Consider the following 26,230-nt stretch of genomic DNA (forward strand, 5'->3'; position numbering starts at 1 on the left):
AGAGCCTTTTCTACTGGAAGAAATACCCTCTGTACTTCTGTGTCCAGTATCATCCCCAGAAACGATAACCTTGTCGTCGGTTCCAATTGTGACTTTGGAAAAATTATGATCCAACCATGATGTTGAAGTACTGTCAGGGAGAGTGCAATGTTCTGCACCAACTTTTCACTGGACCTCGCTTTTATCAGGAGATCGTCCAGGTAAGGAATTATTTTGACTCCTTGCTGTCGGAGGACCATCATCTCGGTGAACACCCTCGGTGCCGTGGAGAGTCCGAACGGCAACGTCTGAAATTGGTAATGACAATCCTGCACTGCGAATCTCAGATAAGCTTGATGTAGAGGATAAATGGGAACATGTAAGTAGGGATCCTTTATGTCCACTGACACCATGAATTCCCCCTCCTCCAGACTGGAAATCACTGCCCTCAGAGATTCCATCTTGAACTTGAACCTTTGCAGGTAGAGATTCAGATTTTTCAGGTTTAGAATTGGTCTGACCGAGCCGCCTGGCTTCGAAACTACAAATAGGCTTGAATAAAACCCTTCTCCTTGTTGTAACAAGGGAACCAGGACAATGACTTGTTCCTGACACAATTTTGTACTGCTGCTGCTACCACTTCCCTGTCCGGGACGGAAGCTGGTAAGGCCGATTTTAAAAATAGGCATGGGGGAATGTCTTGAAACTCCAGTTTGTACCTTTGGGACACTATTTGTACGACCCACGGGTCTAGGCCAGATTGAACCCATAAGTGACTGAAAAGTTTCAGACGTGCCCCCACCTGAGCGGACTCCCGCAAGGGAGCCCCAGCGTCATGCTGCAGGTTTGGCTGAAGCAGAGGTTGATTTCTGCTCCTGTGATCCTGGAGACACTGGGCTTTTCACCTTATCCCCTTCCTATACCCGCAAAGAAAGGGTAACCTTTACCCTTTTTGTATCTATTGGGCCGAAAGAACTGCATCTGAGAGTGATGTGTCTTTTTTGCCGGTGCAGGAGCATAAGGCAAGAATGTCAATTAACCTGCGGTAGCTGCAGAAACTAAGACATCCAGCCCATCTCCAAACAAGGCCTTACCTTTGTACGGGAGAGCCTCCACACTCCTTTTGGAATCTGCGTCAGCATTCCATTGGTGAATCCACAACGCCCTCCGTGCTGAGATTGCCATGGTAGCGGCTTTTGATCCCAAGAGACCAATAACTTTCATGGCTTCTAGCATATACGCAGCAGAGTCTGTGATATGACCTAAAGTTAGGAGTATCTCGTCTATCTATTGTGTCAATGTCTGATGACAAGTTTTCTGACCACTTTTCAATAGCACTACTCACCCATGCACAGGCAATGGTAGGCCTGAGTAATGTCTTATTGGCCACATAAATAGATTTCAACGTATTCTCTAACTTGCGGTCTGCCGGCTCTTTTAGTGAAGCCGTCCCAGGCGCAGGGAGAATCACCTTTTTTGTTAACCGTGACAAGGCACTGTCTAAAACAGGGGGTGGCTCCCACATTTTCCTGTCCTCTGCAGCAAAAGGGTACGCTACCTGAATTCTTTTTGGAATCTGAAAACTTCTTTTCAGGGTTTACCCAGACTCCCTCAAATAAACTGTTCAGTTCATGAGATGGAAGGAAATCAGGATTTTGGTACTTACCGATAAATCCCTTTCTCCGATTCCACATGGGCCACTGGAGTGCAGATACAATGGGGATATAGTAGGCAGTAACTGGGAGCTGGCACTTTAAATTTATAACCATGTGACTAGCTCCTCCCCTACTATGTCCCCCCTCCAAGCCAGTCTAGTTAAAACTGTGCCCGAGGAGAGCAGGAAAAGACCAACGTCAAAGTAGAGGAGGTTCGCTAAGCCAACTAAAACAAGATAACACCCAGGAAACATAGTGATAGGGTAATAAGAACAAAACGCAGTCACACAGTGACATACAACCCGATAAATGTAGAAGGAGGAAACAGCGCTGGGCGGGCGTCTAGTGGCCCCTGTGGAATCCGAGAAAGGGATTTATCGGTAAGTACCAAAATCCTGATTTCTCCTTCATCCACTAGGGGCCACTGGAGTGCAGATACAATGGGGACGTCCCAGAGCGCTGAGAGTCCTGCAAAACCGCTCGGCCAATCCGTGACACAGAGGTCGCAAAAATTGAAAATCCGTAAAACAGGATAAACGCAAGATGTCCCGACTAAGCGGCATTGCAACATAAAGCATTCATGGAAACCCCGTGGGCGGCCGCCCCCGAAGGTCCCCCAGAGCGCGCAGAGTGCGCCAAAATGGAAAACGGAGGCTCTCGAGCAACCACCAAATAAGACTGACTGATGGTCAGATGCATCCAACAGCCCCCCACCTATGCTGGGGCCCCGGCCATTTAGGACAGGAGCACCGTCGAATGGCCGACGACCTCTGTAAAGAGCGTGGGCGAGCCCTGACAGCCTCCAAAGAGGGCCGAAAACTCAAGTGTCAGAGTAATATGAAAAGCGGACATCACCCCTGGAAGCAATGATAGCTGAGAATGAAGCTCAGCCATAACCTTATGCGCAAGGTGGGTTGCCAGTAGAGTACTCCCTGCAAGAGAACCCAAACTTACGGCAGTCAGGCTAATATCTTTTGGAAGAGAACCGAAAGAGTAGAGACCTGAACTTCGGGTTAACCTAGTCAAAGCGCAGCCGAGCAAACCACCCGGAGAAACCAAAGGCGGCGGCTGAAGGAAAAACCAAAAGGGAAAAGCCCTCGTCATCCACACCAGGCCCCATAAAATTTACAAAAGTGGCCAAAGCGAGAAGAGGTAACAGACTTCCGAAATCGGGGCCCAGTAGGCATAACCGAACTAGGGAACTCCTTAGTTCTGAGGTCTCGCGAACAGCCACGTCATTAAACGAAACCTGTTGAAGCCGACAGTCCCGCAGAGTTAGGAGCCAAGGCTCCTCTACTGACCACAGGCGCCGGGTGGATGTTCAAATCATGCGCGGCCAAACTGGAGTCACCGGGAGGACTAGCGCGTATTCTCCCTTTATGTGTTGCAGAAAGTGAGGTAGACACAGAAAAGGAGGAAAGATAGACTAACCAGAAACTCCATGGAGCCGTGAGGGCATCCTCGGCTCTACCGCCAGAGCTCACGTCCGAGAGTAGTAAAGGGTTGAAGAGTCAGTCGGAACGCCCTGAGGTCGATCCGAATTCTCCGCCAACAGCGGACCCGCTGACAAAACTCCGGGGAATGTCCACTCACCCGGGTACCTGACCTGGCGGCCTGACCTAGAATGAAGACTGTCGTCCTCTGCTCAAAGTAGAATGTAGGCGAACTCTCAGCACCGTAACTTGACTGAAGAGAGAGAGAGGGAGAGAGGAACTGGTCCCGAGAAAGGAAAAATCCTCTGACTGACAGAGTTGAGAACCATCCCTAAACACAGAAAAAACAGTACGAGGAGCATAAATAGGACTCATGTCGAATCAGAAGATCCTGGATCATCAGGATTTTCAGAAGCAACCTAATCTGCAGAGTGGGGTTTCCCGCAGTAGATTGTCCAGGTAGGGAAACAGTCACTCCCTGCCCTTGAAGTAGGGCCATCCTGTGACCTTCAGGAACACGGTGGGAGCGGAAGAGAGACCGAATGGAAAGGTCTGACAGCGGAAATGGGTATCACGTACTACGAATCGGAGAAAAGCCCAATGAGGCAGTCCAATGGAAACCAGTAAACAGGCATCTCTGATGACTAAGGACGCGTAAAACCCCTTTTTTCTTCAAACTAACAATCACAGACTGAAATGATTCTAAGTTCAGAATAGGCCTGGCCGAGCCATCTGGTTTCGGCACGGGGAAGAAACAAAGGCCTGAGAAAATGCACAGATTCCAATTATGTGCGGAAACCGGGAACCGCACCCTTGCGGTTAGAAGCATCTGGAACGCTGCCTGCAGTACGACTCTCTTGTCGTCGTAAACCGGCACACCCGTGAGGCGGTTAGACTCCAAAATCGAGTATGTAACCGCCCGTGATGCAAAACCTAACCCAAGCATACCCAGACCTCCCAGAAAAACCACACACATGCGCCCACCCTGGGATCTCCCAGGTGGGAGGGAGGTCTGACTTGCGTTGGGTGTGTTGGAGGACCTACAATCAGACTGGTTCGAGGATGCTGAACCTCTGTCTTACTTTGAGATCCCTTGGTGACAGAGATACCGTCCCTGTCATGGACTCGAAACCTGGAAAGGGCACGGAAAGATTTAAAGGAAAGACCGGTATAGGTCAGTCTTGGAGCTGGAGCAGCAGTAGGGGAAAGAAAAAAAATAGGATTTTAATACCTACCGGTAAATCCTTTTCTCTTAGTCCGTAGAGGACGCTGGCCTGAGAAACCCAGGCAGGAAGATCCTTCCCGACCAGGCCCATAATGAACCTGCTGCTCTTAGGATTCAATATCCGCTCGTCACTGTCGCATCCCCAAAGGTCGTCGGGTTAAGACCGCCCAAGCGGAAATTCAGGCTCAGAGTATACAGACGTCCTTGGAGACCTCAAAGGAATATAAAGCAGAATCGTGACTCTGATCTGCCCAAGGAATCAGTTGATCCTGATGCAAACCATCCGGTAACCTAGAGGACAACTGTTCCACAACCTACCTGCTCCGGACAAGGTAGAACCCCTGCTGCCGTATATTTCTATCAGATGGCTCCCTCAGCAAGGTTGCCCCAGGAAACGGCAGCTTCCTGGACCGGCGATACATCGAGGGGTATACCCTTGGAGAGGTCTGATATCGTTTCCTGCTATCTGCGGGGAAAGGATAGGAAAACAAACATTGTTTGATACCTGAAATTGCGCATTCGGATGTCTCCAGGCCGCCGAACGGAGCATATCCAGCTCATCCTAAACTGGACAAGTCGTTATTATTTCTTCATTGGCGCCGAACTCCAAGGTACGTGAAGTGTCCGACTCCTTTACCTGCAGTACCAGATGAACTGTTGTAAAATGCTCCTCGATATCCTGAGATACTGGTTCAGCCTCCACCGAAAACAGACCTCCTCAGAATCCTGGACATCTCTCGCCTCCTCAAAGAGAGGCCTCTCATCCGCAAAGTCGTGTAACATGGAGGTTAGCAAGCTCCCTTTAGAAACCTGGAGATGAGAAATGACGTACAAGGTCTCTGGTTAACCGTGACCTTACCAGCATAATCTGAGCTGTTCAAACAGGAGCGTCCTGCAGCTGCGGTGAGGGCTAAGCAGATGGCTCCACCGCTCAATGCCCACCTAACAGGGATTTCTCAGACTGTCCCAGGCGATACGAACGAAAGGAGAAAAGGTGGGTTAAAGAAGCGTAGCCCTATGTAATGTCTGCACTATAACGTGCAGTGAGAGATACGTTTCAAATAAACATTCTGAAGCAGCGGAGACTTGAACCGGTAGTGCTGCGCTGCGGGACAGGAATCTTAGCCACTAGGCTATAGGAGCTTAAAAGTAGGTTTTTGTTGGGATTCAAACCCTGGTCTCCCTGTTCAGATGTCCCCGCTACTAGCGTACTGAGCCACAGCGCTATTTGTCTGATGCCACACACATTCCCCAAATTACAAACAGCATTATTATTAAATGAAACAAAGGAATAATAATAAGATTTTACTTACCGATAAATCTATTTCTCGTAGTCCGTAGTGGATGCTGGGACTCCGTAAGGACCATGGGGGATATAGCGGCTCCGCAGGAGACAGGGCACAATAATAAAAGCTTTAGGATCAGGTGGTGTGCACTGGCTCCTCCCCCTATGACCCTCCTCCAAGCCTCAGTTAGGATACTGTGCCCGGACGAGCGTGCATAATAAGGAAGGATATTGAATCCCGGGTAAGACTCATACCAGCCACACCAATCACACCGTACAACCTGTGATCTGAACCCAGTTAACAGTATGATAACAACGAAGGAGCCTCTGAAAAGACGGCTCACAACAATAATAACCCGATTTTTGTAACAATAACTATGTACAAGTATTGCAGACAATCCGCACTTGGGATGGGCGCCCAGCATCCACTACGGACTACGAGAAATAGATTTATCGGTAAGTAAAATCTTATTTTCTCTGACGTCCTAGTGGATGCTGGGACTCCGTAAGGACCATGGGGATTATACCAAAGCTCCCAAACGGGCGGGAGAGTGCGGATGACCCTGCAGCACCGAATGAGAGAACTCCATGTCCTCCTCAGCCAGGGTATCAAATTTGTAGAATTTAGCAAACGTGTTTGCCCCTGACCAAGTAACTGCTCGGCAAAGTTGTAAAGCCGAGACCCCTCGGGCAGTCGCCCAAGATGAGCCCCCTTCCTTTTGGAATGGGCTTTTACAGATTTTGGCTGTGGCAGGCCTGCCACAGAATGTGTAAACTGAATTGTATTACAAATACAGCGAGCAATCGTCTGCTTAGAAGCAGGAGCACCCATCTTGTTGGGTGCATACAGGCTAAACAGCGAGTCAGATTTTCTGACTCCAGCCGTCCTGGAAACATATTTTTCAGGGCCCTGACAACGTCAAGTAACTTGGAGTCCTCCAAGTCCCTAGTACCCGCAGGTACCACAATAGGTTGGTTCATGTGAAAAACAGAAAACACCTTAAGGAGAAATTGAGGACGAGTCCTCAATTCTGCCCTGTCAGAATGAAAAATTAAGTAAGGGCTTTATATATGATAAAGCCGCCAATTCTGACACACGCCTGGCTGAAGCCAGGGCTAATAGCATCGTCACCTTCCATGTGAGATATTTTAAGTCCACAGTGGTGAGTGGTTCAAACCAATGTGACTTTAGGAAACTCAAAACAACATTGAGATCCCAAGGTGCCACTGGGGCACAAAAGGAGGCTGTATATGCAGTACCCCTTTTACAAACATCTGAACGTCAGGCACTAAAGCCAGTTCTTTCTGGAAGAAATTCGACAGGGCCGAAATTTGAACCTTAATGGACCCTAATTTTAGGCCCATAGACAGTCCTGTTTTCAGGAAATGTAGTAAACGACCCAGTTGGAATTCCTCTGTAGGGGCCTTCTTGGCCTCACACCACGCAACATATCTTCACCAAATGCGGTGAAAATGTTTTGCGGTTACATCCTTCCTGTCTTCGACCAGGGTAGGGATGACTTCATCTGGAATGCCCTTTCAGGATCCGGCGTTCAACCGCCATGCCGTCAAACGCGGCCGCGGTAAGTCTTGGAACAGACAAGGCCCCTGCTGGAGCAGGTCCTTTCTTAAAGGTAGAGGCCACGGGTCTTCCGTGAACATCTCTTGAAGTTTCGGGTACCAAGTCCTTCTTGGCCAATCCGGAACCACGAGTATCGTTCTTACTCATCTCCCTCTTATGATTCTCAGTACTTTTGGTATGAGAGGCATAGGAGGGAACACATACTCTGACTGGTACACCCACAGTGTTACCAGAGCGTCCACCGCTATTGCCTGAGGGTCCCTTGACCTGGCGCAATATCTGTCTAGTTTTTTGTTCAGGCGGGACGCCATCATGTCCACCTTTGGTTTTTCCCAACGGTTTACAATCATGTGGAAGACTTCCCGATGAAGTCCCCACTCTCCCGGGTGGAGGTCATGCCTGCTGAGGAAGTCTGCTTCCCAGTTTTCCACTCCCGGAATGAACACTGCTGAGAGTGTTATCACATGATTTTTCGCCCAGCGAAGAATCCTTGTAGTTTCTGCCATTTCCCTCCTGCTTCTTGTGCCGCCCTGTCTGTTTACGTGGGCGACTGCCGTGATGTTGTCCCACTGGATCAATACCGGCTGACCTTGAAGCAGAGGTCTTGCTAAGCTTAGAGCATTGTAAATTGCCCTTAGCTCCAGTATATTTATGTGGAGAGAAGTCTCCAGACTTGATCACACTCTCTGGAAATTTTTTCCTTGTGTGACTGCTCCCCAGCCACTCAGGCTGGCATCCGTGGTCACCAGGACCCAGTCCTGAATGCCGAATCTGCGGCCCTTTCATAGATGAGCACTCTGCAGCCACCGCAGAAGAAACACCCTTGTCCTTGGAGACAGGGTTATCCGCTGATGCATCTGAAGATGCGATCCGGACCATTTTTCCAGCAGATCCCACGGAAAGGTTCTTGCATGAAATCTACCGAATGGGATCGCTTTGTAAGAAACCACCATTTTTCACAGGATCCTTGTGCAATGATGCACTGATACTTTTCCTGGTTTTAGGAGGTTCCTGACTAGCTCGGATAACTCCCTGGCTTTCTTCTCCGGGAGAAAACATCCTTTTCTGGACTGTGTCCAGAATCATCCCTAGGAACAGTAGACGTGTCGTCGGAAAAAACTGCGATTTTGGAATATTTAGAATCCACTCGTGCTGTCGTAGAACTACTTAAGATAGTGCTACTCCGACCTCCAACTGTTCTCTGGACCTTGCCCTTATCAGGAAAGCGTCCATATTTCTTTTAAGAAGAATCATCATTTCGGCCATTACCTTGGTAAAGACCCGGGGTGCCGTGGACAATCCAAACGGCAGCGTCTGAACTGATAGTGACAGTTCTGTACCACGAACCTGAGGTACCCTTGGTGAGAAGGCAAATTTGGACATGTAGGTAAGCGTCCCTGATATCCAGTGACACCATATCGTCCCCTTCTTCCTGGTTCGCTATCACTACTCTGAGTGACTCCATCTTGATTTGAACGCTTGTATGTAAGTGTTCAAATATTTCAGATCTCACCGAGCCGTCTGGCTTCAGTACCACAATATAGTGTGGAATAATACCCCTTCCCTTGTTGTAGAAGGGGTACTTTGATTATCACCTGCTGGGAATACAGCCTGTGAATTGTTCCCAATACTGCCTCCCTGTCGGAGGGAGACGTTGGTAAAGCAGACTTCAGGAACTTGTGAGGGGGAGACGTCTCGAATTTCCAATGTACACCTGGGATACTACGTGTAGGATCCAGGAGTCCACTTGTGAGTGAGCCCCCTGCGTGCTGAAACTCTTGAGATGACCCCCTACCGCACCTGAGTCCGCTTGTACGGCCCCAGCGTCATGCTGCGGACTTGGCAGAAGCTGTGGAGGGCTTCTGTTCCTGGGAATGGGCTGCCTGCTGCAGTCTTCTTCCCTTTCCTCTACCCCTGGGCAGATATGACTGGCCCTTTTGCCCGCCTGCCCTTATGGGGACGAAAGGACTGAGACTGAAAAGACTGTGTCCTTTTCTGCTGAGATGTGACTTGGGGTAACAAAAGGTGGATTTTTCAGCTGTTGCCATGGCCACCAGGTCCGATGGACCGCCCCTTTATACGGCAATACTTCCATGTGCCGTCTGGAATCTGCATCACCTGACCACTGTCGTGTCTTCGTCTGGCAGATATGGACATCACATTTACTCTTGATGCCAGAATGCAAATATCCCTCTGCGCATCTCGCATATATAGAAATGCATCTATAGTCAATAAAATCTTGTCCCTGTCAAGGGTATCAATATTTTCAGTCAGGAAATCCGACCAAGCCCCCTCAGCGCTGCACATCCAGGCTGAGGCGATTGCTGGTCGTAGTATAACACCAGTATGTGTGTATATACTTTTAGGATATTTTTCAGCTTTCTATCAGCTGGCTCCTTGAGGGCTGCCGTATCTGGAGACGGTAACGCCCCTTGTTTTTATAAGCGTGTGAGCGCCTTATCCACCCTAAGGTGTGTTTCCCAACTCGCCCTAACTTCTGGCGGGAAAGGGTATACCGCCAATAATTTTCTATCTGAGGAAACCCACGTATCATCACACACTTCATTTAATTTATCTGATTCAGGAAAAACTACAAGTAGTTTATTCACACCCTACATAATACCCTTATTTGTGGTACTTGTAGTATCAGAAATATGTAACACCTCCTTCATTGCCCTTAACATGAAACGTGTGGCCCTAAAGGAAAATACGTTTGTTTCTTCACCGTCGACACTGGAGTCAGTGTCCGTGTCTGTGTCGACCGACTGAGGTAAATGGGCGTTTTTACAAGCCCCTGACGGTGTCTGAGACGCCTGGACAGGTACTAATTTGTTTGCCGGCCGTCTCATGTCGTCAACCGACCTTGCAGCGTGTTGACATTATCACGTAATTCCTAAATAAGCCATCCATTCCAGTGTCGACTCCCTAGAGAGTGACATCACCAATACAGGCAATTTGCTCCGCCTCCTCACCAACATCGTCCTCCTACATGTCGACACACACGTACCGACACACATCACACACACAGGGAATGCTCTGATAGAGGACAGGACCCCACTAGCCCTTTGGGGAGACAGAGGGAGAGTTTGCCAGCACACACCAAAAACGCTATAATTATACAGGGACAACCCCTTATACAAGTGTTTTCCCTTATAGCATTTTTATATATGTAATCATATCGCCAAATAAGTGCCCCCCCTCTCTGTTTTAACCCTGTTTCTGTAGTGCAGTGCAGGGGAGAGCCTGGGAGCCTTCCTCACAGCAGAGCTGAGCAGGAAAATGGCGCCGTGTGCTGAGGAGAATAGGCCCCGCCCCTTTTTCGGCGGGCTCTTCTCTCGGAGTTTGTGAGATCTGGCAGGGGTTAAATACATCCATATAGCCTCAAGGGCTATATGTGATGTATTTTAGCCATAAAAAGGTATTATACATTGCTGCCCAGGGCGCCCCCCCCAGCGCCCTGCACCCTCAGTGACAGTTGGTGACTGTTGGTGAAGTGTGCTGACAACAATGGCGCACAGCTGCAGTGCTGTGCGCTACCTTATGAAGACTGAAAGTCTTCTGCCGCCTGTTTCTGGACCTCTTCAACTTCGGCATCTGCAAGGGGGGTCGGCGGCACGGCTCCGGGACCGGACTCCATGGCTGGGCCTGTGTTCGATCCCTCTGGAGCTAATGGTGTCCAGTAGCCTAAGAAGCAAATCCATCCTGCACGCAGGTGAGTTTACTTCTCTCCCCTAAGTCCCTCGTAGCAGTGAGCCTGTTGCCAGCAGGACTCACTGAAAATAAAAAACCTAACTTAAACTTTTATTCTAAGCAGCTCAGGAGAGCCACCTAGATTGCACCCTTCTCGTCGGGCACAAAAATCTAACTGAGGCTTGGAGGAGGGTCATAGGGGGAGGAGCCAGTGCACACCACCTGATCCTAAAGCTTTTATTATTGTGCCCTGTCTTCTGCGGAGCCGCTATATCCCCCATGGTCCTTACGGAGTCCCAGCATCCACTAGGACGTCAGAGAAAAAGGGAAGGCAACACCCGCCCTGTATGTAGTGTACTGCTAATTAGGAAGAAAAAGGTGCAAATACATGTTTCTCGGAGGCTCCGCTGGTTTCCCAAAATGGCAGCCAGCCTGCGAGAAAAGCCGGGGGGAAAAGTTATGTGGCAAGGCGGAGCTATGTGGAAATGTGAACCCAGGTCTGTGTTATAATAAAACATTGCCACTATATATGGTATTGTAAATATATATATATATATATATATATATATATATATATATATATATATATATATATATATATATATACACATACATACATATATACACACACACACATATATATACACACACACACACACATATATATACACACACACACACATATATATATATATACACACACATATATATATATATATATATATATATATATATATATATATATATACACACACACACACACACACACACACACACACACACATATATACATACATACATAAACCTAATTAGGTAGAGGGCGAGATGTGAACCTGGGTTCCTATGCGTAATATGCTTTGCTATTGGCCCACTAAGCTATAAAAGCTCTTTATAAAGATGATGCATACTGGAAGCATTAATGAGCCCCTGATATAGAGCAGGCTCCTATCTATAGAACTATGTGATGTTGTGGCTGGGGAGCGGAGAGCCCGCTGAGCAAAGCGGGATTAAGCTCCTCCCCCTCCCAATTCAAACGTTAACATAGCGGTGAGCTCCCTGCCTCTCCCTCCAGCAATGTGTGCAATGGCCGGGGAGTGCTAAGCCCGCTGTACAGAGCGGGAGCCTTCACACGGAGCGGAGAGCGCCCCGTATCCCCCTCCGGCAATGCGTGCAGCGGCCGGGGCGCGGGGAGCGCTCGCTGTACAGAGCGGGAGATAGCTCCGCCCCCCGCTATGGCGCCAAATTTAAACTAACCCGCTTCAGTTCCACGAAGCGGTGAGCGCCCTGTATCCCCTGCCGGCAATGTGTGCCGCGGCCGGGGAGCGCTGAGCTCGCTGTACAGAGCGCACTGAAGCTCCGCCCCCCCCCCCTTAATGGTGCCGATTTTAAACTAGAAAAGGCGCCTCTGTCTTAACCCTGATCCACTTCAGTAATCATACAGTGGGCACACTGAGGGAATAAATGTGTTACTTAGAGCATATTGCAGCAGTAAATGCACATCAAAAGACATCAGTAATCACACAGTGTAATAGTTAAATCATACATCAATGTGGAGGGGGGTGTTTACTCACCACTGCTTGCATATGATGGAGTGGCCCCGACACGTGCCGCACGCAGCGGTGTCCGGCCACTCATACTCTGCCGACGGAGCGGCCCCGACACTCGCCGCACGCAGCGGTGTCCGGCCACCGATACTTACCGCTGCCGTGCTGCCGGAATCTTCTGCCGACGGAGCGGCCCCGACACGCGCCACACGCAGCGGTGTCCGGCCAGCTCAGCGTCTCCTTCAGCCGGGGCCCATCCCGAGCCGCATGCAGCTGCGATGGGACCCCGCCGGCAGCTCCCGCGGTGCAGACTGGCAGTGGCAGAGATGCCAGTCTGTGAGTGTAAGAAAGAAAAAGAAAAAAGTAAAAAAAAAATCTTCAGAAGTCCCAAGAGTGAACCAGCTCCCTCGGGCACTAAAATAAGACTGGCTTGGAGGGGGGACATAGTAGGGGAGGAGCTAGTCACATGGTTATAAATTTAAAGTGCCAGCTCCCAGTTACTGCCTACTATATCCCCATTGTATCTGCACTCCAGTGGCCCCTAGTGGATGAAGGAGAAGTTACATTAGGTTTCTTTTCTTTATAAAAGTAAGCCTTCTCCTGTGGTAAAGGAGGTGGCTCCGTAACTTCTAAGACCTCCTTTATAGCCACAATCATTTATTGAATGTTTTTCGCTAATTTTGGATCTATTCCCCTGGAATCACTAGTGTCGACATAGGAATCAGAGTCCGTGTCGGTATCAGTTTGTACTATTTGTGCAAATTACCTTTTATGTGACCCAGTGGGATCCCCTATGGATGAAAAAGCAGAACTACTAAAAATCACATCTTCCACGGATTTTATCCAGGTTTCTGCATGAGACTCAGACTTATCCAATCTCTTACTTATAAGATTCACACTATCACGTAATTCTTTCACCCATTCAGGCTCATTGTGTGCCGGCAGCGCCACCACATTACAACTCTGTGTCCCTAAAATGGCTCCCTCAGGGGAAGAGCCCCCTGCCTCAGACATGTCACACACGTGCACAATCACACCACAGATACTCCGGGGCTTATAGGGGACAGACCCACAGTAAAATCTGTCAGAGGGCACAGAAAGGGACTTGCCAGTTCACAACTCAGCGTCAGTGACTAAAATCCCTGTGTCATGTAAAATGTCTACAGAGACCTTTAGCGCTTTTACAATGCCAAATAGTATAATTGAGCACCAATATACACTCTGCCCCCCCTTTTTTGCACCCTGATACTTGATTCAGAAGTGGAGTACCAGCGTTTCTTCCCCTGCAGCCTGCCTTGAGAAAATGGCGCTGAGCAGTGTGCTGGCTATTTTTTATACTGGCGGGGGCGTAGGACTGTGCCACGGCATCATATGCTACATTTTGCCAGTTAAAGAGTAAGTTTCATGCTGCCCAGGGCGCCCCCACCCCCATCCCACGCCCTGCTGTGCCTGTGTTATGGAGAGCATGTTCGCGCAGCATTCCCGCCCGCTGCGCGGTACCTTAAGCCGTCACGATGACTGGAGGTCCCTCTCTGCAGACCTCCGGTAATACTACTCACCAGTCTTCTGACTTCTGGCTCTTTTAGGGGGGTGACGGCGTGCTGTGGGAGTGAGCGCATAGCCGCAGCTAGTGTTCAGTACCCTTCAGGAGCTAATGGTGACCTGTCAGCAAGAAGCAGAGCCATGAAACTATTCAGGAAGTTGGTTCCTACTTGTTCCCCCTAAGTCCCACGAAGCAGGGAGACTTCCCAGCAGTCTCCCTGAAAATAAAAAACCTAACAAAGTCTTTTTAGTGAAACTCAGTAGAGCTCCACTAGAGTGCCCATGGCTCCTGCAGAACAGTCTATACCCCATGGTACTGAAGTGGACCCCAGCATCCTCTAGGACGTATGAGAAAAGAGTTTGGAGAGTGCTGTTTGGTGTAGAATAGGCCATACAAATTACATATGAAGCTATACATTACTACGGTCAAAAAGATTAGTAATATTTGTTTAAAACATCTGTTCAAAAAGTGTTTGTATTATTAAAACTTCGAAAAAGATCAGGCCATATAAAGCACACCTGAATGAATTGAGAATATCAGTGTCCTTTAATGAGCAGTTATCAAAAAGTAATAACCATTGTTTTTCATCCATGTTACTTTTGAGAGGTGGGCAACTCTCTTTGAATGAGCTGCACAAGCACCTATTCCTATTCTATATACATACATAATCACAGCTACTAATGCCTGACTTACAAATGTTTTTGTACTGCTAGATTATAGGAGTGTTAACTATTCTCTCTCAGAAGAACCGAGTACAGCATAAATCATGGCTTCAACCTGTGGCCCTCCAGCTGTTGTGGAACTACATATCCCAGCATGCCCTGCTCCGTTTTAGCATGCCTTAATAGCAAAACTGTGTCAAGGCATGCTGGGATCTGTAATTCCACAGCAGCTAGAGGGCCGCAAGTTGAAGACGCATGGCAAGACCACAAATGTTGGCAAATAAAATGCTGCAATCTAATTTAACAATGACAAACCTCAGATGAGAGATCAGTGTCTGTGTCGTCGCTCAGACTTTGTGTGTCCTCTAAATCATCCTCATATATAGTCAGTTCAATCACCTGAGGAACATAAAAAACAAAATTCCTGATAAGCCAACATTTACAGGGATAGCAAATATGCAATGTGTGGCGTCTTCACTATATGCAGGGAGGGGCGCAATTCAGAGGACGCACTGTGATGAATTTGCTGCACACTGCAGCGTCTCCCCATCCATTCACCGCCTGCAGCCTCCCCTGGTCTCTCTCTCTCCTCCCAATCAGAGAGCACTGCATACGGCTGATGAATAGAGCGACAACAGGGCTGTGACTCCCTGGTGCTCCCGGTATGAGGCTACTGTTAAGGGGGGTACACACGGAGAGATCCGTGCTTAAAATCTAAGCAATCTTGCTAGATTGCTTAGATTTTAAGCACGGATCTGCCGTGTGTATGCCCTCCAGCGATAGCGATGCGCGGCCCCGCGCATCGCTATCGCCGATGCTAGATTGAGCTGCATGCAGGCTCAATCTAGCGGGTCGCTCACTTCACCGTTGTGTGAAGTGAGCGGCCCCCCGTCGGCTTTTCCCCTCGCTCAGCACATCGCGCTGTGCTGAGCGGGGTGAGAGATGTGTGCTGAGCGGTCTGTGTTAAGATCGTTCAGCACACATCTCTCCCGTGAGTACCCCCCTTTAATCTGTGCTTCACTGTGGCCACCCTCTTCCTCATGCAGGAACCATGAAAGACCTGACTACATGAACAGCTGCTGCTACTACAAGGGGGAGCAGCTACGGAGCAGAGCCACCCGTTCAGGTGGGGGAGGGGTGTCTGGTTTTGCGAGGGCTTCATCTCTAGGGTAGGAGACCCATTGGTGAGCCGTGGAGACCCATGGCTGCCCAGGAAGCACATGCCCTTACCTGCCCATGGATTCCCACTGCAGTTTAAGCTCTATGGTCTCCGGGTTCTGGAGGAAATGCAACCAGGAGAGCTTCAACAAGAACACACAGGATCAAAAAAGGTTATGGGGGAGGAAGGGGTGCACCACATACTGGGCATTGATGGTGGCGTGGGGGAAGGAGGGGGAAAGGGTGTTTATCATGTGACAATATTGGGAGTACAGACTAATAGGGGTCGGCACCGCACTGGATTTGAGATCGCAAGGAGTTGTATATATACCCTTGCGAGTGGACCAACAGTGTGTAACAATAGAAGGATACCCGATAGGGGTGCTTGATGTAAAAGTTGGTGGTGCTCCTAGAGTCAGTGGTATAAATTATAGTGTACAAAACAAAAAAGAGACTTTGTTGGGGCACACGATGGATATAAAATATGTTAAAACTTAACTTTTATTATGGTTAATCAAAAGAAGAATGGACACAGACTTGCATACAAAAAACAGTCACCTTAGGTGGAGTTGAATGGTATTAGTATAAGGGGTTGACATGCCCCATGTTGACAACAAACAAATTGCTCTGTGTACATAACCAATTCCAATATGCTTCTGGTGAAAAATATTAAAATCAAAGATACGTATATTATCTTAGTATATCAGGAGTGTAATATTGTTAATGGAGGAAAATGATTTTCAATAATGGTAGATATACTCCTTGATAATGGCTCCCTTGATATTTTGTAATGGTTGTGCTATATTGAAGCTTCTTTCTCTGGTAGGTGGTCTTGCAAAGATTGTAGTTGTAATTAGTAGAATAGGTATAGAGTTAAGGCCAATGTTTTCTCCACCACTTCTGCTGTTTGTTGATGATTGGAGCTACTGCACCTGATATTCCAAGGTAGTCACCGGACCTTGTACTGATCAGGCCTGTCACTGCTTGGCTTCCAAGATCAGACGGATTTGGGTGTAGCCAGTGAAGTATGGCAGTAGTAATATGATCCAAACAAATGAGAGAGCGTGTGGTTTCGGCATTTATATGAAGTTGAGAACTTCTGTTGTCCCGCTGATCTGCCCCAAGTCCGTTACAGTTGCATTGCGGGGGGGGGGGGGGGGGGGGGGGGGGGAGAGAGAGAGAGAGAGAGAGAGAGAGAGAGAGAGACCCAACTTCTGCTGTTCACAGTCATATAGAATTATAGTGGACGGGTGGACGGTGAATGGGAGAGAGGGGGTACAGAGAGGAAAAGGAGGTGGTGAGCTGAGACTACCCAAAATTACCATGAATAAGTATCATTGACAATATTGGACCTCTGATCTTAAAGGCATTGTGAAATAATACTGGATATGTAAAAGATTGCAAGAAGGTCATGAGTACTAGTTAGGCTATAAGTATAATAAGAATTTACTCACCGGTAATTCTATTTCTCGTAGTCCGTAGTGGATGCTGGGAACTCCGTAAGGACCATGGGGAATAGACGGGCTCCGCAGGAGACTGGGCACTCTAAAAGAAAATAGGATTTTGGTACTTACCAGGTAAATCCTTTTCTTTGAATCCATAGGGGGCACTGGAGTACTCTTGGGATATGGACGGCTTTAGCAGAACAAAGGCACTGAATATTTAAATTTAGAACTCTCCACCCCTCCATATCCCCGAGTACCTCAGTGTTTTTTACTGAGCCGAACAGGAACTAGAGAGGTTGACAATGGAGAATTACCTATAACATAACGGACAACAACAAAGTTGACACATAACGTTACTGACAACAAAACAGTTGACACCATAACCGATAGAACCTTATAATTTGAACCAGTCGGTGAAAATGTGTTACCATAAGATCCCCTGAGCTTAATACAACCCAGGTAAAACTGCTCTGGGTGGGCGTCCAGTGCCCCCTATGGATTCAAAGAAAAGGATTTACCTGGTAAGTACCAAAATCCTATTTTCTTTTTCATCCACTAGGGGTCACTGGAGTACTCTTGGGACGTACCAAAGCTTCCCCCGTGGGCGGGAGAGCTGTTTGACACCTGTAACACTAGGCGGCCAAAGCTAGATGCTGATGCCGCAAACGTATCAAACTTGTAAAAGCGCACAAACGTGTGCAATGAAGACCATGTAGCCGCACGGTCAAGCTGCGTCGTAGTAGCTCCACGACCAGCTGCCCATGACGTTCCCACAGAACCTGTGGGATGAGCTATTACTGATATAGGCGACTGTAACCTAGCCTTAAGGTAAGCCTGACGTATAGTCCGTTTTATCCATGTGGATAAGGTCTGCTGAGAAGCTGGCCAACCCCACTTGGCAGCATCATAGAGAACAAACAACGTATCCGTATTACGAACTGTAGACGTTCGGGACACAAACGCGTAATGCGCGTACCACATTCAGAGTTCTAGAATGTGCTGTCAACACAGGAACTACTATTGGTTGATTGATGTGAAAAGATGACACTAGCTTTGGTAAGAAATCGAGATTCGTCCGATGTTCCGCTCTGTCATCGGGAAACACCAAATACGGTGGCTTGCATGACAAGGCACCCAAATTTGAAAAACGCCTTGCCGAAGCTAAGGCTAGAAGAAAAATCGTTTTCCAAGTGAGAAACTTAATATCCACTTGCTGTAAGGGTTCAAAATATGAAGACTGTAAGAAATCTAAAACCAGATTCAAGTCCCATGGCGCTGTAGGTGGAATAAATGGAGGCTGTACTCTGAGGACACCCTGCAGAAAAGTGTGTACCGACGGCAATAGAGCCAATCGTCTTTGAAAATAAATTGACAACGCAGATACCTGCACCTTCAGTGTAGATAAACGCAGTCCTCCATCCAACCCAGTCTGTAAAAATAACAGAATACGGGATAACTTGAAAGATGATGTCGGAAACTTCCGAGCTTCACACCAACCTATATAGGCACGCCAAATTCTGTAATAATGAGCTGCCGTAACCGGCTTCGTAGCTCGTAACATGGTTGGTATAACCGATACTGTAATGCCCTCTCTTCTTAAGAGGGCGGTCTCAACGACCACCCCGTCAAACGCAGCCGCGCTAAATAGGGGTAAAAGAACGGACCCTGTTGTAACAGGTCTGGACGTAGTAGGAGCGGCCAAGGATCGTCTGCGAGTAGTCCGCGGAGATTCGAGAACCAAGCTCTCCGAGACCAATGAGGCATCACTAGTATGACTGTGACGGACTCTCTTTTGATCCGTTTTAGCAACTCAGAGAGCAGCGGAAAACGGTGGAAACAGATACACGAGGCTGTACGGCCATGCGATTGTGAGAGCATCCACCGCCACTGCCCTTGGATCTGTCGTTCTGGACACATACTGGGGCGTTTGTAATTGTGGCGAGATGCCATCAGGTCCACCTGAGGGTAACCCCACCTGTGGACCAACATGTGAAACACCTCTGGATTTAATGCCCAGTCTCCTGGATGAAAATCCCGACGGCTGAGATCAACCGTCTAGCAGTTGTCCACTCCCGGAATGAACCCAGTCGACAATATCACCTTGTGGTATTCTGGGCAATTGAGGATTCGAGCTACTTTCCGCATTGCCATGCGGCTTCTCGTTCCTCCCTGGTTGTTGTGTATGCGACTGCCGTCGCGTTGTCTGACTGCACTTGGACAGTCTGAGAGCGAAGCATGTAGTGCATTGTAAATTGCACGGAGTTCCAGGACATTTAAAGACAGCAATCTGTCGTGATCCGTCTAAGGGACCCTGTCGCTGACCATTTTAAACTACAACTCCCCAACCTCTGAGACTCTCGCCCAGAGTAGAGACACCCTCGCCCCCCTGTGGGGAATCTGCCTATGTGAGGGCGACCACTGCTGTTGAAATGGACGCGAGTGAAAAGCTCCGAACTGAAGCGATTCGAAAGCCCATCATTGTTCCTAATAGGCGAATACACAAATGTACCGATAGTGTGCGTGGCTTGAGCACTAATTGTACCAGATGGCGTATAATCTGTACTTTCTGGTGTAGTAGGTAAATTCTTTGATTTACCGTATCTGGAATCATACCTAGGAATTGAAGTCGTTGAGACGGAATTAGATGAGATTGTTTTTGAAGTTGACACTGCAACCGTGGTGTATGTTAGCAGCGCAAGTCGGAGGAGCATCTGTTGAGACGGAGCTCTTATGAGCAGATCGTCTAAGTATGGAACGATTGTCACTGCCAGGGATCTGAGATGAGCTATCATCACAAACATCACTTTGGTGAATACCCGAGGCGCTGACAAGAGGCCAAACGGTAGAGCCTGAAACTGTTAATGGTTGTGGCGTATTGCAAAACGCAAGAACCTGTGATGAGGTGACCAAACCGGAATGTGTAAGTACGCATCCTGGAGATCAAGCGCAATCATGCAATCTTGTGGCTCCAAATATGCAAATACTGTCCGCAGAAATTCCATCTTCAATCTGTAGTAAGCGACTTACTGATTGAGACTGTGACGGAGCCCTCCGGCTTCGGTACCACAAACAGACGGGAATAATAACACTGACCTTGTTGGTGTACCAAGCCTGGAATTAAAAACTGCTGAATCCAGCCGAGACTGAATGGCAACCTGCCAAAACGCCTTCTTGTCGTCCGACAGAGGCAGTCCTGCCTTGAAAAACCGCAGTGGCGGGAGACAGCTTTCTTTTAACCCTAAATAGCGGATACATCCATGAGTGGATGTCTGGAAACCCGGCAAATGTAACGTGTAAAGGCGCGCTCCCACAATTGGAAATTCGAGATGGGCTGGGAGCCCGTCAAGCCACTGGCTTGTTGTGACTTTAGCGCCCTGGCGTTACAAGGCGTGACTGTTTTTGTACCACAGCCTTGAAAAGACTGAAGTCTAAAGGCTTTAAACGCCGGACCAGAGTATTTCCGTCTTGATACCGGTCTGTGCTGGAGCCTTACTCCTTATACAGACAGACAACACAATAGCCAAAGGACAGACACTTGCACGACTTAAGGTGTGTAATATATATATATATATATATATATATATATATATATATATATATATATATTTATGGCCGAAATACAGTTCACATGGACAGCCTATGTGAAACCTGAACCAAAATTCCCACTAACACCCCTGCGCCTCCGGTGGAGTAGAGATGTAGGGCAGGAACATTCTGGAATTACAAACTGGAAGAAACAGGAAGCATGGTTAAAATGGCCCCCATGCCATGCTTACACTGATAATCACAGGACAGGTTACAATACCTGCTGCAGTGTTAATATAGGCTCAATAGTCTATTATACAGTGATAATCACAGTCTAGTATACAGTGATAATCACAGGCAGGTTACAATACATGCCTCCAGTGTTAATATAGGCTCAATAGCCTATTATACAGTGATAATCACAGGCAGGTCACAATACATGCTCCAGTGTTAATATAGGCTCTGCCTGCTGACTGCAGTTTAATATAGGCTCTCTATTAATACCACCTATAGATATGGCAGCCTGTCATGCTATTCTTTCCCTTACATTTTCCCCCTTGCAGCCGCGCTGTATTCAGCCAGGTCCCCCCCCCCCCTTCCCCCTGTACTCCCTGTAGCGCTGTGTCTCAGCGGGGAGCCGAGAAGCTCATTGCAGGGAGGCGAGGGACACTTATTGCAGAGCAGCGGAGGTCGGCTGGCCGGAGCGGCGCGTAGCGGCTTCCGGCTTCGCTAGCCGAGCTGCGGCGGGTCTCCCCCTCTGAGCGCTGGCACTTGCAATACAGCGCTGACGAAGCGGCCGGACGGAGCGGCTGGGGCGGCCGGACGGAGCGGCTGGGGCGGCCGGACGGAGCGGCTGGGGCGGCCGGACGGAGCGGCTGGGGCGGGCCGGCTGTATGAGCGGCGGGAGCGGGCGGCATTACAACACGGACCCCACACAGCGGGGCGGCAGCCTGCGCCGACCGCCCCGTTTCCCCAGCATACCTTGTTGTAGGGAGGCCTGCGACGGGCTTCTATCTGTAAGCTCCGAGCTCTTCAGTTTATGGCTGCGACGGGGCTTCTATCTGTAAGCTCCGTCCAGCTGTTGCAGTAGGAAGTGGGCTGCCTGTGGCTGCGAGGGTGCTCTTTGTGAGGACCGACACGCCATGCGCTGTCCGTGCAGCGGCACTATCCCGGACCCATGTTTTTACAGAAACTGGGAAGGGATGTGCTAAGTGAAAAAATAAGATTTTACTTACCGATAAATCTATTTCTCGTAGTCCGTAGTGGATGCTGGGACTCCGTAAGGACCATGGGGAATAGCGGCTCCGCAGGAGACAGGGCACAAAATAAAAGCTTAAGGATCAGGTGGTGTGCACTGGCTCCTCCCCCTATGACCCTCCTCCAAGCCTCAGTTAGGATACTGTGCCCGGACGAGCGTACATAATAAGGAAGGATATTGAATCCCGGGTAAGACTCATACCAGCCACACCAATCACACCGTACAACTTGTGATCTGAACCCAGTTAACAGTATGATAAACGCAAAGGAGCCTCTGAAAAGATGGCTCACAACAATAATAACCCGAATCTTTGTAACAATAACTATATACAAGTATTGCAGACAATCCGCACTAGGGATGGGCGCCCAGCATCCACTACGGACTACGAGAAATAGATTTATCGTTAAGTAAAATCTTATTTTCTCTGACGTCCTAGTGGATGCTGGGACTCCGTAAGGACCATGGGGATTATACCAAAGCTCCCAAACGGGCGGGAGAGTGCGGATGACTCTGCAGCACCGAATGAGAGAACTCCAGGTCCTCCTCAGCCAGGGTATCAAATTTGTAGAATTTAGCAAACGTGTTTGCCCCTGACCAAGTAGCTGCTCGGCAAAGTTGTAAAGCTGAGACCCCTCGGGCAGCCGCCCAAGATGAGCCCACTTTCCTTGTGGAATGGGCTTTTACTGATTTTGGCTGTGGCAATCCTGCCACAGAATGTGCAAGCTGAATTGTACTACAAATCCAACGAGCAATCGTCTGCTTAGAAGCAGGAGCACCCAGCTTGTTGGGTGCATACAGGATAAACAGCGAGTCAGATTTTCTGACTCCAGCCGTCCTGGAAACATATTTTCAAGGCCCTGACAACGTCAAGCAACTTAGAGTCCTCTAAGTCCCTGGTAGCCGCAGGTACCACAATAGGTTGGTTCATGTGAAATGCAGAAACCACCTTAGGTAGAAATTGAGGACGAGTCCTCAATTCCGCCCTGTCAGAATGAAATATTAAGTAAGGGCTTTTATATGATAAAGCCGCCAATTCTGACACACGCCTGGCTGAAGCCAAGGCTAACAGCATCGACACCTTCCATGTGAGATATTTTAAGTCCACAGTGGAAAGTGGTTCAAACCAATGTGACTTTAGAAAACTCAACACCACATTGAGATCCCAAGGTGCCACTGGAGGCACAAAAGGAGGCTGTATGTGCAGCACCCCTTTTACAAATGTCTGAACTTCAGGTACTGAAGCCAGTTCTTTCTGGAAGAAAATCGACAGGGCCGAAATTTGAACCTTAATGGACCCTAATTTTAGGCCCATAGACAGTCCTGTTTGCAGGAAATGAAGGAAACGACCCAGTTGAAATTCCTCTGTAGGGGCCTTCTTGGCCTCACACCACGCAACATATTTACGCCAAATGCGGTGATAATGTTTTGCGGTTACGTCCTTCCTGGCTTTGACCAGAGTAGGGATGACTTCTTCTGGAATGCCTTTTTCCCTCAGGATCCGGCGTTCAACCGCCATGCCGTCAAACGCAGCCGCGGTAAGTCCTGGAACAGACAAGGCCCCTGCAGTAGCAGGTCCTTTCTTAGAGGTAGAGGCCACGGTTCGTCCGTGAGCATCTCTTGAAGTTCCGGGTACCAAGTCCGTCTTGGCCAATCCGGAACCACGAGTATAGTTCTTACTCCTCTCCTTCTTATGATTCTCAGTACTTTTGGTATGAGAGGCAGAGGAGGGAACACATACACTGACTGGTACACCCACGGCGTTACCAGAGCGTCCACTGCTATTGCCTGAGGGTCCCTTGACCTGGCGCAATATCTGTCCAGTTTTTTGTTTAGACGTGACGCCATCATGTCCACCTTTGGTTTTTCCCAACGGTTTACAATCAGGTGGAAGACTTCTGGGTGAAGTCCCCACTCTCCCGGGTGAAGGTCGTGTCTGCTGAGGAAGTCTGCTTCCCAGTTGTCCACTCCCGGAATGAATACTGCTGACAGTGCTATCACATGATTTTCCGCCCAGCGAAGAAGCCTTGCAGCTTCTGCCATTGCCCTCCTGCTTCTCGTGCCGCCCTGTCTGTTTACGTGGGCGACTGACGTGATGTTGTCCGATTGGATCAACACCGCCTGACCCTGAAGCAAAGGTTTTGCTTGACTTAGGGCATTGTAAATGGCCCTTAGTTCCAGAATGTTTATATGAAGAGACGTTTCCAAGCTTGACCACAGGCCCTGGAAATTCCTTCCCTGTGTGACTGCTCCCCAGCCTCTCAGGCTGGCATCCGTGGTTACCAGGATCCAATCCTGAATGCCAAATCTGCGGCCCTCTAGTAGATGAGCACTCTGCAGCCACCACAGGAGAGACACCCTTGTCCTTGGCGACAGGGTTATCCGCTGATGCATCTGCAGATGCGATCCGGACCATTTGTCCAGTAGATCCCACTGAAATGTTCTTGCATGGAATCTTCCGAATGGAATCGCTTCGTAAGAAGCCACCATTTTCCCCAGGACCCTCGTGCACTGATGCACTGAGACCTGTCCTGGTTTTAGGAGGTTCCTGACTAGCTCGGATAACTCCCTGGCCTTCTCTTCCGGGAGAAACACCTTCTTCTGGACTGTGTCCAGAATCATTCCTAGGAACAGTAGACGTGTCATTGGAATCAGCTGCGATTTTGGAATATTTAGAATCCACCCGTGCTGACGTAACACTACCTGAGATAGTGCTACTCCGACTTCTAACTGTTCCCTGGATCTTGCCCTTATCAGGAGATCGTCCAAGTAAGGGATAATTAAAATGCCTTTTCTTCGAAGAAGAATCATCATTTCGGCCATTACCTTGGTAAAGACCCGAGGTGCCGTGGACAATCCAAACGGCAGCGTCTGAAACTGATAATGACAGTTTTGTACTACAAACCTGAGGTACCCTTGGTGAGAAGGGTATATCGGGACGTGGAGATAAGCATCTTTGATGTCCAGAGACACCATATAGTCCCCTTCTTCCAGGTTTGCTATCACTGCTCTGAGTGACTCCATCTTGAATTTGAACCTTTTTATGTAAGTGTTCAAGGATTTCAGATTTAAAATTGGTCTCACCGAGCCGTCCGGCTTCGGTACCACAAACAGCGTGGAATAATACCCCTTTCCTTGTTGCAGGAGGGGTACCTTGATTATCACCTGCTGGGAATACAGCTTGTGAATGGCTTCCAAAACTGCCTCCCTGTCGGAGGGAGACTTTGGTAAAGCAGACTTCAGGAAACGACGAGGGGGAAACGCCTCGAATTCCAGTTTGTACCCCTGCGATACTACCTGTAGAATCCAGGGATCCACTTGCGAGTGAGCCCACTGCGCGTTGAAATTCTTGAGACGGGCCCCCACCATATCGGAGTCTGCTTGTAAAGCCCCAGCGTCATGCTGAAGACTTGGCAGAAGCAGGGGAGGGCTTCTGCTCCTGTGAAGCGGCTGCATGGTGCAGTCTCTTTCCTCTTCCTCTGCCCCGGGGCAGAAAAGAATGGCCTTTTGCTCGCTTGTACTTATGGGAACGAAAGGACTGAGTTTGAAAAGACGGTGTCTTTTTCTGCTGATGTGGAGTGACCTGGGGTAAAAAGGTGGATTTTCCAGCCGTTGCCGTGGCCACCAGGTCCGATAGACCAGCCCCAAATAACTCCTCCCCTTTATACGGCAATACTTCCATGTGCCGTTTGGAATCCGCATCCCCTGACCACTGTCGCGTCCATAACGCTCTTCTGGCAGAGATGGACATAGCACTTACTCTTGATGCCAGGGTGCAAATATCCCTCTGTGCATCACGCATATATAGTAATGCATCCTTTAAATGTTCTATAGTTAACAAAATATTGTCCCTATCCAGGGTATCAATATTCTCGGTCAGGGAATCCGACCATGCGACTCCAGCACTGCACATCCAGGCTGAGGCGATTGCTGGTCGCAGTATAACACCAGTATGTGTGTATATACTTTTTAGGATATTTTCCAGCCTTCTATCAGCTGGTTCTTTGAGGGTAGCCGTATCAGGAGACGGTAACGCTACTTGTTTTGATAAACGTGTGAGCGCCTTATCTACCCTAGGGGGTGTTTCCCAACGCGCCCTAATCTCTGGCGGGAAAGGATATAATGCTAATAATTTTTTAGAAATTAGCTGTTTTTTATCGGGGGAAACCCACGCTTTTTCACACACCTCATTTATTTCCTCTGACTCAGGAAAAAATATTGGTAGTTTTTTCTCACCCCACATAATACC

The 26,230-nt window shown here is 48.7% G+C and overlaps 1 protein-coding gene and 1 pseudogene across 5 annotated transcripts in view; both read right to left on the minus strand.

Moving 5' to 3' along the window:
* The window catches only part of MDM4 (MDM4 regulator of p53), a 214,033-nt gene that overhangs the window by 21,562 nt on the left and 166,241 nt on the right, over positions 1-26,230 (minus strand). For all 5 annotated transcript variants that reach the window (XM_063955239.1, XM_063955236.1, XM_063955235.1 and 2 more), the window contains one exon: positions 14,914-14,997. In XM_063955239.1, coding sequence (XP_063811309.1) covers positions 14,914-14,997 — 84 coding nt within the window. The remainder of the gene's footprint in view (positions 1-14,913; positions 14,998-26,230) is intronic.
* Positions 16,677-16,795, minus strand: LOC135052301 (5S ribosomal RNA; annotated as a pseudogene).

The sequence above is a fragment of the Pseudophryne corroboree genome, chromosome 2 (genome assembly GCF_028390025.1).
Source record: "Pseudophryne corroboree isolate aPseCor3 chromosome 2, aPseCor3.hap2, whole genome shotgun sequence".
Lineage (NCBI taxonomy): Eukaryota > Metazoa > Chordata > Amphibia > Anura > Myobatrachidae > Pseudophryne > Pseudophryne corroboree.